This window comes from Eupeodes corollae, chromosome 1, assembly GCF_945859685.1.
Source record: "Eupeodes corollae chromosome 1, idEupCoro1.1, whole genome shotgun sequence".
NCBI lineage: Eukaryota > Metazoa > Arthropoda > Insecta > Diptera > Syrphidae > Eupeodes > Eupeodes corollae.
This window is the reverse complement of record NC_079147.1, coordinates 293,581,168-293,593,673: the sequence shown is the minus strand read 5'-3', so window position 1 is coordinate 293,593,673 and position 12,506 is coordinate 293,581,168. Positions and strand designations below refer to the sequence as shown.

The 12,506-nt window shown below is 33.4% G+C and overlaps 1 protein-coding gene across 2 annotated transcripts in view; it reads right to left on the bottom strand.

Moving 5' to 3' along the window:
- The window catches only part of LOC129940402 (MOB kinase activator-like 2), a 393,909-nt gene that overhangs the window by 2,114 nt on the left and 379,289 nt on the right, over window positions 1-12,506 (bottom strand). For both annotated transcript variants that reach the window (XM_056048723.1, XM_056048722.1), the window contains 2 exons: window positions 8,665-8,825; window positions 1,867-1,963 (listed from right to left, as the gene is read on the bottom strand). In XM_056048723.1, coding sequence (XP_055904698.1) covers window positions 1,867-1,963; window positions 8,665-8,825 — 258 coding nt within the window. The remainder of the gene's footprint in view (window positions 1-1,866; window positions 1,964-8,664; window positions 8,826-12,506) is intronic.

The window sequence follows — 12,506 nt, the reverse complement described above, 5'->3', positions numbered from 1 at the left end:
AACATTGTCGGTCGTCTATAAAAACATCTGTCAAATAATCAGAATAGTCAAACTTATAAACCCTGAATGATTTCACTTTTCATTTTAATATGAACATCGGCATGAATAAATCTCTGTCACCGAATCGAAAAGTGTTTTGTTTTTGAAGCATCAGTTTAACATTTGAAATGTCGCAGAAGTTAGAAATGATGTTTTCAAATAAAGCCTTTTTTAAGTAATTTAAGACTTTAATTTCTTCAGAATTTCTTCAAGATATTTTGATATGTCAAATAAAAAGTATCCCGTGCGTCAAATAATTCTATGAAAATAAATGAAATTCCATCAACAATGAATGCATTCATATTATCATATTGCACAAAAGTTCTTTCTAGAAAATACTTTGTTGTCAAAGAACTGATTACTTAAGTGCTTTTTGATAATTATTTTTATATTTCAAATGCCACAGAAGTTAAAATCTAAGAAGTGTCTAACCTGTCAAATGACCCCATGTGAGTAATCAATCTAATTTAAATACAATTGACCCTGAATTCGTTTACATTTTCGTATAAGTCTGAACGTCGTCATATATACCAACCACTAATACTTTTTGACAGTTACATTCTGATCTAAAATGTCAAAAAAGCTAATTTGCATCATTTCAGTGCTTCCGAATCCACTTTTTTTTTTGAGAAGAATTTATTTAAAATATCATGAAAATATTTTGAATTGTTAAAGCCTTCGGTGAATCTGGTTCATGTGGACCGTGTGTGCCCTTCCTACAAAGCTTAACCTTTTTCTGTGTATTCAATTTTCTAATATAATAATCAATTCAAAAAGCATATCATAAATACAGAAATTATGAGAGTAATTTTCCATAAAACTCTTTACCAGAAACCAAACTAAACCAAACCACAACACCAGTTTCACATTTTTCCTTCATTCATCTATCCATCTACCGCAGAAGCCCATAAATTGTAATAATTCCAAACACAAGGCGAATTCTATAATCCCTATAATATTTTCCTGACTAAGTTGGGAATCCAAATCATCATTATGATCCATGAAACATCACTGTCCAATGGCCTGATCCATAGCCTGATGGTGGTGGGTTGTAAACCACAAAAACCCCAACGGTCAGGACCTACTTTTCGATTGAATTTATGATGCAAAATAATACCAAACTTTTTTGTTTTTCTGTTTATGTTTTTGCTTTTGTTATTGCTTATGCTTTATGATTCTCTGTGTTGTTGGATTGGTTGTCAAAACAGATGTGACATAACCGAAACATAAAGATACGAAAGGGTGTTTTTTTTTTAAAAGGTATAGAACTTTGAAGTGGAATAAAACAAAGGTAAATATAATTTCTGACATATGACCGCCAGGGTTGACTTGGACGTAGTCTTATCTAGAGCTTTGTAATGACTTTTTAACACGAGCCAAATATTGTCATTCAAGTGGTCAATCGTTTTCGCTATTTCACACATCTTTTCATATAATACGGATGTATGTATGATGTGGCACGATCTCACTCAAGGCTCAAGCAAGACCAAGGTTTTTAAAATAAATCCTCACAGTTTGGTAGCTTTGTTTAGGCGTTAGTCTATTCATATTGGAATGTCAAACAAAGTTAAAAATAAATCACTTGACAGCTTATAAAATGGCCGCCAGTTAAAATAGTGCTGCCAACTCAAACTTCTATACCTCTAAAAACACCCGTTTCTAAATATGAAACAACTGCACTTCAGCTATAGAGCATATGCAACTATAATTAATTTAAACAAATTGGATTTAGAGATGAATATAAAAAGAAGACCAACAAAAATAATAAACATAGATTAATTAAACATTTATATCACCCCCCCCCCATCCGAAACAAATTATCCTTACCTATTGCCAGGCCCAGTCATATCCGGACATCCGGATGGTGTACAAAATTCACTAATTGTTCCATAAACTAGATTAACATGTTCAAAAAGTGCCAGTGCTGAAAAAGAGAGAAAAAAAAAACATAAATCAGAATTTAATTATTTCAGGTATTTAATTATTGAAACATTTTAAAATATTATTGAAAAACGAATCAAAGGATTAAATCAGTTATATTAGTTTTTTGTTTGTTCCATCTAATGTCTCCTTCGATGGAGCAAAACCAAAACCAAAACAGAGTACACCAAAGTCCTTAATTTCCTTAATCATTAGCTTTTATTTTAAAATTAAAATTAAACTTTCCACCTGCCCTTCATTCCACTGCAAATTTACACTTTAACTTTTGGTATTTCATTGGAATATAAACAAACTTTGTCTTAAAACTTCTCCATCCCTTTTTATCTCATTTTGATACTTAATATTTCTCGAAGGAAGGTTAGACGGACCGGAAACGGACATTCCCAGGATTCTACTAGACACTAGAGTGGATTTATATGGAAAAAAGTTAGTCTGCAGTATCAAGGTATTCTCGGTGTGGTCTATAACTTTCATTTTTTGTTCTCTGTTGTTTAATTAAATTATTAAGTTTTAATCTGTTTGAATAATTAATGAAACGTACAACTGGACCGGAGAATCTCCAATATACCATCCTCTGATTCTCATCCTCATCTCGACTCATCTTCCTGGGTTGAGTGATTCTGAGTATAATGGTTGGATGTGGAAGAATTCAAAGTTTTGACATTGTAAGTAGTTAATTTTATTGTGGATTAAAAGTTGGTGTATATTAATGGAAAATCTTTTATTTTGATGTTTCTTGAGAATAGTTAATTATCGGAATAATAAAACTACTAAAGGGGATTGTGTGAAAAGTAGAGAGGATTTAAAGTTTAAAATTATATGGAATATAGAGTTCATATTTGACTGGATAAAATAAGGATTAAAGCATTCGAAATTCCTTGATATTTTTTTCAATTACAAGCTCATATTTTTGTACAAAATATGGTTAAAGATTACCTAAAGGTAATTTTATCTTTAAAGCGAATTAATGAATATACAAACATGTTTTTTATAGAGTGTTTTTTAGCTGATAAGGAAGTTCCAATGGTTTATGTCAATTTGACAGTTAAAAATATCAAACTGTGTTAACATTTCTGTTGAATAAGGTTTAGGAATTCATCAACACTTTCAAATTGAGGAAATTAACTTTCGAGAAGAAATGTTTATTATAGAGTGTTTTCTAGCTGATTAAGACGTTTCGATAGTTTCTGTCAGTTTGACAGTTGATAATGTCAAACTGTGTTGACATTTCTGTTCAGCAAGGTTTAGTCCTTCATCAACACTTTCAAATTGTGGAAATTAACTATAGAGTATTTTCTAGTTGATTGAGACTTTTCAATGGTTCCTGTCAGTTTGACAGTTGAAAATGTCATCAAAATTCATCATAACTTCCAAAATGTGAAAATGAACTTACGCGAAGAAATGTTTATTATAGGTGTTTTCTAGCTGATTAATACTTTTCGATAGTTCCTGTCAGTTTGACAGTTAAAAAAGCTAAACTATGTTGACATTTCTGTTGAGTAAGATTTAGCAATTCGTCAACACTTCCAAATTAAGGAAATTAACTTTCGTGAAGAAATGTTTATTATAGTGTTTTCTAGCTTATTAAGACGTTTCGATAGTTCCTGTCAGTTTGACAGTTAAAAATATCAAACTGTGTTGATATTTCTGTTGAGTAAGGTTTAGCAATTCATCAACACTTTCAAATTGTGGAAATTAACTTTCGTGAAGAAATGTTTATTATAAAGTGTTTTCTAGCTGATTAAGACGTTTCGATAGTTTCTGTCAGTTTGACAGTTGATAATGTCAAACTGTGTTGACATTTCTGTTCAGCAAGGTTTAGTCCTTCATCAACACTTTCAAATTGTGGAAATTAACTATAGAGTATTTTCTAGTTGATTGAGACTTTTCAATGGTTCCTGTCAGTTTGACAGTTGAAAATGTCAAACAATATTTACATTTCTGTTGAGTAAGGTTTAGCAATTTATCAACACTTTCAAATTGTGGAAATTAACTTTCGTGAAGAAATGTTTATTATAGAGTGTTTTCTAGCTCATTTAAACGTTTCGATAGTTCTTGTCAGTTTGACAGTTGCAAATGTCAAACAATGTTTATATTTCTGTTGAGTAAGGTATAGCAATTCATCAACACTTTCAAATTGTGGAAATTAACTTTCACGAGGAAATGTTTATTATAGAGTGTTTTCTAGCTGATTAGTACGTTTCGATAGTTACTGTCAGTTTGACAGTTAAGCAAGGTTTAGCCCTTCATCAACACTTTCAAATGGTGGAAATTCCTTTCGCGAGGAAAAGTATATTATAGAGTGATTAAGAAGTTCCAATGGTTTCTGTCATTTTGACAGTTAAAAACGTTGATATTTTTGTTTAGCAATTCATCAACACTTCCAAATTGTGGAAATTAGCTTTCACTAAGACCATAGAGTATTGCGGTCATATTACGGTCAATAAGCAAAATTGCTGTAAATGGGGTGTAAACAATCATCGAGGCATTAAGGGATTACCATTACATTAAAAGTGCGATTTACACCCTCGCTGGCGGCATCATCGGTCATTATTAGATTCGAAAGTAGTGAGGAGCTGGCATTTAGCTGGTTTCTTGTTTTTAAAACTACGCCACCGCAACGTTTAGATTCAACAAAACGGAGCAAATTCTCATAGAGCATTAACTTGTTGAAAATCAACTCGTTCGTTGAACTTTATTCATCTCGATAACTTTTTAAAGTGCTATATTGTACCGTTGGTTGAGGCCGACAACTCTTGAAGTGCATTGGAAGCCAATATAAAAAACCAACTTTAAAGCAATATGGCCAGATTAATTGTAAAAAGTAATGAAAAATTGGACTGGCCGAATAAACTTGCAGCCGTTTCGAATATATGCCAGAAATGTTCCATCATATTATAATGTTCCATCATATAATAATAATATGAAATTAGTTCTAATTGTTTGCCTTACTTTATAACTTAATGTATTTAAGCTCTTAAAAAATCAATTAAATATAAAAAGCAAAAAGTTGAAAAGGTTTCTTAAAATTGTCTTATTTCCGTTTTACTTTACTGGAAACTTCTCTAATTATAATCTTGAACATCGATACTAATCGTACTTTATTAAAGCTAAGAAATCAACCACTTTACAAATATATGAATCAAAATGGCAGTTTTAAAGTGCAATAATTTCTCCATTCCAAACGCAGATTGGTATCACTTTTGTCTTTGCACTGTAATTAACACTACCTTACCGTCTGGTAAACTAACAAATTTCATGTGGTGCGTTCTTTTTCATGAACCACATTCCACATCTTTTCTGACTGTATATCGTTCTTTAATAATTCAATATTTAAACCAAATAAGTTTTAAAAAGTAATGAAAAATTGAACTGGCCAAATAAACTCGCAACCGCTTCGGATATATGCCAGAAATTTTATATCATATATCATACCATAAGTTTTAAGATAACAATTACTTTGTATATGAATCAAAGTGACAGTTGTATAGTGCAATAATTTCTCTATTCCCATAGCAGATTGGTATCACTTTTTCTTTGCACTGTAATTTGCACTACCTTACCATCCAATAAAGTAAATCATTTGCTGTGGTGCGTTCTTTTTCATGAATTTTAGTTGTGTTCTCTACATCTTCATCTTTTCTGTGTATATATCGTTCTTTAATTAAAATTCAAAAATAATCAGCTAAGGTTACAAACTTCATACATATGTTTATTCGCGTAAAAAGTAAACAAAATAAAAAAGTTACCAAAATTTCATCGCTTTAAAGTCCCAATGACCTTTTGAACAGCTATATATAATCCATTCAATTTTAAATTTGGTTATTTTTATCATGGTTATCATTTTTAAGTTCAACAATTAAATTTTTCCCGAAGAATTCAGTAATCTTTAAGTACAATCTTGATTACACCTTATTTCTGACGCAATATTGCTACTGCCACTCACCTGTTTCTTTTTTTCCAAATTTGCAAAAAAATAAAATGAAATTTATATCTCTCATATCCTGTTTGCCTGTTTGATTTCCTGTTTTGTTATTTGCAGCAATATACACTCAAATGCATTTATACAATCAATTATGACATTTGGCAATTTGCATTCATTTAAGAACTCATACACAGCAACAAGCCATTCCCATCTGTCATTCTATAAAATCTTCATACATATGAATACTTTTTGTTTTGTTGAATTGCATACCTCTATCTAAAATACTGCTAAAAAATATGACGTAAATGTTGCATAACCTCAAAAAAGGGTATTTTATGCCAAAAATTAAAATTGCACCGAATGTAGAGGCAAAACAATAAAACAGAACATTTATTTGACTCATACATATACCAACAACAATTTGACCTTTACGTCAAGTCAATTTAAAACAAATGTGCAAAAGTTTATTATAAAGACTGCATACCACATAAATATACAAATACAAAATTGTATATACAAAATTCGAATAAAGTCATTATGCGACTATAGAACGGTATAAATGAATGCCCTCCTAAATTAGAGTCCACGTGTAGTTGTCATATCGTTATCGTCATCATCGTCACAACAACCGATGTTGCACAAAACTTTAAAGACGACGAAGAGCTGTTTGTTTTTATATTTGTCCACTTTTGTGCTCGCTGATGGCGGACTTCACTCTTGGTGCAAATTTATTTATTTTTACGATGACATTTTATTGGGGACTTCAATTTATACATATGTACCGTACCAACAAGTATGTCACATAAAAGTTTGTTTTCTATATTTTTCATTGATTGATTCTTTGATTAATTAACACTCAATGAGTGTTTAAAATTTAAAACAAAATCATTTTCAAAGTAAACACAAACAAAGTGCATGAATAAATTTATTCATGTGATTTTTGACTGACATTATAATATATGATGCACAGCACATAATGTCAGTATGTCAAAATTGTTGATTGATTTTTGAATGACAGTTAAACATTAATAAATGGCGTCAGAGCCAGAGTATACTTGCCATCGAAAATAAAAGTTGACAAAATCAAAGTAAAAATAAATAAATTAGCAAAAATCCATAAATAAAATACGGAACACATTTAATATACATTTTACTGCACCTTATTTTTATGGAATAAGTGAGAGTGATATTATGCAGTTGAATTTTATTGGTGTCAATGCAAAAATATTAAGTCTATCCGTTTTTATTGGCCGTCTAAAAGAATGACAGTTCTTTCCCAGAATAGAAAAGAAAATGCACTTTTTGGCATTGACAGAATACATTGAAATTTCATTTTTGTCTCAAGTTGTCCGTTTAGTATCTATTGGCTCGGTCTTATTGACAACATCAGAGGTGGTGAATTCATAAATGTCAAAATTAAAATGACATTTTCTTTGCCATGTACAAAAATTATAGGTGACTAGTGTAAACTAGCCCAAAGTTACTTCTGCTAATGACACAAAATTCGTCGATGTGGGGTAAAAATGCAATTATGTCATTTTATACCAATGAAACATTATTGGTATACATTGAATGACAGATCACAGGTACAATGGGAATCTGTCACTCATGGAAATAATGAATCACGGAAAGGATTATCGCTCCAAAAAAATGATACTGTATAAATCAATCAGTAATTAAAAAAGTACAGATGAAAAGTCTTTATACCAATTTGTTCATTGTTAAAATCAGGAAAATAAAGTAAAAACCCACAAAGGATTTTAAATGTCCTACTTTTTCATACAAAAAGAAGAAAACAAACTAAATATCTGCACTTCAGCATTAATTTTAACTTCAGACTAAAGAACATAAAATACAAAAAAAGAATTCCAAGGGAGCGATAACCCAGATGCTAATGGAAAAGAGTCAACAGAAAAAAAAAGTTCAAAGTGCAATGACAAGGTCATGAAACTAGGGCTTTATGTCATAGTCATGCGACTTTATGTATATAAAGTTGCATCCACATTGCGCGAGAGATATAAAATCTAGGTCATACACCATTAACAACTCGCAAGGGATTATGACTTTGAGAAAACGAAAAAACAACAAAAATTATACGAACTGTCAGAAAGAACACTTAGTTTATGGCAATCAAATCTTGAAAATATATTTAGAGACAAATGAAAATGTTTACTTTGTGTTTTCCTATAAAGTTAATGGATTGGAACTAAATGGATTTGAGGAAAAAAACATTTTATAGTTTTTATTTCTATCACAAAGTCAACTTTTAATCGCTCTACAAATACAGAATCTGACACTTATTATGTTTGTTTTACATTTTTTGACGTCTTAAGGGAACTCAAAAACTCTTTTAAAACTAATAATTTTTGAAATCTTTGTACCAATACAAACTGTTTTCAATAAATTTTACATTTTATAGGTTTTAATCTGACATATAATTGGAAGGAAAGCAATTTTAAAATTGTTTTTGTTTAGTTATATATTAAAGTGTTGGTAAGGTAGTGTTAGATCACGATATTTTTTGACGTTTATTTTCAGAAAGAAGACATTTTTTCTGTTTAATTATATTTTATCATTTTTAGATGTCTAGAGGATCGAATTAAAGGGTTCATAGCTACGCAACGTTGCAGAAATCAATATTTGAAAACGCGTTTAGCTTTCAATCCTTCTAAAAATAACTTTTTGACGTTTATATAAATTCTAAATCTCTATTCAGCGTTTTTAAATACAACTGTAATTAATAAAAGATCGATACTTACTGTGTGACGCTAGCCATTCATTATAATCTAAACCAGCTGGAAGATCAACTAAGGCTTTGAGATCAGCTTCAGGTAGTTTACGCTCTAAAACACTCTCTTCTAGGTATAATTTTGTATCTGATGCATTTTGATCGCCATCCCGTTCTTTGCGACGGGCCTTTCTGTAAATAGACAAAAAACAAAAATAAAATTAGTAAAATTTTACACGAAATAAACAAATATTTTGTTTCATAAAAAGGGACAATATTTTAAAATTAATTTGACAGTTTAGAGGTTATGTCATTTGAAATAAAAAACATTGCCTTAGGGTAGGTACTTAGTTTGACGTTTCATCATGATGCAGACATTAAATTTTGATTGAAATGGGTGAGGATAAAATAAAAGAAAAACTGTCGCTGTTAAAGTTGTCATCTATTGACATTTGACAAGTAAACACTACGCCATTACTTTATCGATTAAGCAATACACCGTATTTAGTGTTAAAATTTAAGGCTTCTAAAGTGTCGTTATTACAATAACTCAAGTCTTCGGTCTTCGTGAGAGTTATTTCCAATTCACTTAATGATTTTGAGCAGTCGGAAACACACGTGTTCTGTAACGCAAAGCTGAAAGTATGAAGATTCTCTTCAGCCGACAACAGAGTTTTAAAATGAGCTCCTAGATCCGAGCTTCAAGAGTTATATTCGTACTTTTTCGCCACCCGCTAACTTCACGAACGTTTTGCCAAAATTCCTTTGAATTTTTACTAAGCTGTAGCTCATGAGCAAGGTTTATGTTGTAGCTTATTCTCTTAGTAGCGAAAGCTGTTTTAAATCTTTGTTGGCTCTTAGGTACATATTTTTATAATACTCGGTATTTGTTGCTCTAAAGAGCTTTAAATATTTAAATGAGAGTTTGCGTAATTTATTGCAATCGCTATCAAACCATTTGTTTTTAGGAATAAAATTAACAAAAGTGTGGTTCCCTGCTGGTACCGAAGCATGTACTACTCTACTTGTTTTCAATTTCTTCTATTGTGGCTGTTGACTGTTGTGGAAGATGATAAACTTGTGATTTAGAAGAGCTTTGTACTCGTCAGCATTGTTCTGCATCCATTTAAGAAATTGTCTGAAACACTTTGTTGTTCTCGTTCGTCGAATTCTGTTTCAACAATAATTGGCAAGTGAGCGAGAAATTGGCCAGTAGCACCTTAAAATGTCTTATTACTTTGTCCCATTCTCCAAACGTTCCACATAGGTCAATAACTGTTTTTCCTTCACCGCTGATAAATGTCAATTCACCATATTCATCACCTTTTGTCACCCCATTTAGCATATAATTAAAAAAATCAAGTTCCAAAAGTTTACTTTTTAGACCCGTAATATTATAAGCTAAAATTGTTAAATTAAGGGATTTATTAATTTTTTTGGCAGACGACAGATTTTTCCTATTGGCTTCTGCCATTATTAGAGTTCATTTACTCTATCCTAGGTGGCGCTGATGTGAGAGATCGATGGTAGATTCCCACTTTCAACCGGAACTAGCTTCACTCCGTTATCGAGTTTAATTAAAATTAACTTCTTCACCTTCTTTTAACTTGAGAAGCTCGTTGCATGCTGGGTTTTGCTAGATCAACAGTACCAGTTTCTCTGTCTATAGGAAGGTGTAAAACCAAGCAGTTTTCGTTGTGTTTCCGTGAAAGTATTTCAAGTTGAGACTCCAGCAAGTCACAGCGGTCAGTCATTGTTTTCAATTTTTGAGTTAATTGTGCATTTGTGTTTTTAAGTGTGTCTAATTCAGCGGATCTCAATATCCAAAAGGGGACATGGAAATCTCCTGATCAATCAACCGTCAACCAGATTGACCACATTGCGATCGACGCACGACACTTTTCCAGTATACAGGATATCCGAACTTTTGACGTTAGACGGCTACAATCGCAAGAGACTGCCATGTCCTTTTCCGATCGAGTCTCTAATAACCTTTTAAGGATGCTGCCTGCATTAAGCAATGAAAATAAGTGGCAAAATTGCCTTGCAGCCATCAGAGATGCCACCTCTAAAGTGATAGGTTTCACACGGTCCTAACAGCGAAACCCCTGGTTTAACGACGAATGCCGGCAAGCGCACTCAGCGAAACAGCAGGCATACAAAACGGCGCTCCACAAAAGGACTAGAGCTGCTCGCGAGCTCTACGAGCAGAAGAGGAGAGAAGAACACCGGCTTCTTAGATGGAAAAAAAGAGAGCATGAGAAGCGCGCGAACGAGGAGATAGAGGGATGTCTCTACAGGATTGAGGTTCGTAAATTTTACCAAAAGGTAAAAAAAACCTTCCAAGGGTACCAGCCACGAACCGAAGCCTGTAAAGACGATCAGGGGAACATCTCAATGTTGAGAATATGAAAAGACCACTTCTCCAAATTATATAACGGTGATGACGAACCGAATTCCGCTGTAAGGGAGATAGAACCACTCAACCTCGGCGACGCAGATCAACAATTCCGCCTACCCCACCTTGACGAAGTGAAGATAGCTATATCTAAATATAAAAATCAAACAAAGCTGCTGGAGTTGACGGCATCGCTGCCGAACTATTCAAAGCAGCAGGCGATGACTTCGTACGGAGCATGCACTAACTCATCTGCAAAATATGGTCGGAAGAAAGCATTCCCGATGAGTGGAATCTCAGCATAGTGTGCCCGATACATAAGAAAGGTGACCCTCTAAACTGCGCCAACTACAGAGGCATCAGTCTCCTTAACATTGCGTATAAGATCCTCTCTGCCGTATTATGTGAACGTCTGAAGCTATTCGTCAACAACCTGATTGGTCTTTATCAGTGTGGCTTCAGACCAGGAAAGCCCACTATCGACCAAATATTCACACTACGGCAAATCTTGGAAAAAACCCAGGAACTTCAAATCGATACCATTTATCTCTTTATCGATTTTAAAGCCGCGTATGACAGCATCTATAGGGAAGGGCCCTACAGAGCAATTTCTAGTTTTGGCATCCCTGTCAAACTTATCCGTTTGTGCAGAATGACGATGGAGAATGCACGGTGCTCTATCAAGGTCGGAAAAGATCTAACCGATTCATTTGATGTCAAAAAAGGTTTTAGACAAGGCAATGCACTATCATGCGACTTCTTCAATATCGTTCTGGAAAGAATTGTGCAAAACTCAACCGTCAATACTAGAAGCACAATCTTCGAAAGGTCCATCCAATTACCCGGATACACAGATGATGTTGACTGAAAGATCAAAGCGTGATGTCAGTGGAGCGTTTTTGAGCATTGCGAAGGAAGCGAAGAAGATGGGTTTAGTGGTCAATGAGTTCAAGACCAAGTATATGCGGTCATCAAAAAATGTTATTGAACGACGACGTCTGGGACAAAACGTCACCATGGACAGCTATAACTTCGAGGTAGTTAAGAACATTGTCTAACTAGGCACCGCTATTAACACAGAAAACGACATCAGCGCTTAAATTAAACGAAGAATAACTCTTGCAAATCGCTGCTTCTTTGGACTTAGAAGGCAATTGAGAAGTAAAGTCCTCTCTCGAGCTTCTAAAATCATCATCTATAAGACACTCATCATCCCGGTTCTAATTTATGGCGCTGAGGCTTGGAACCTGTCAAAGAAAGATGAGAGCGTCTTAGGATGCTTCGAGAGAAAAATTCTTCGGGTGATTTTTGGTCCCGTACGCATAGATGGAGAATGGTGGAGAAGATATAACGACGAACTGTACGGGCTGTACAGCGACACTGACCTAGTTAGCAGAATTAAAGTCCAACGGCTTAGATGGCTAGGTCATTTAGAGCGGATGGACATCAACGCTCCAGCCCGGAAGGTCTTCGAA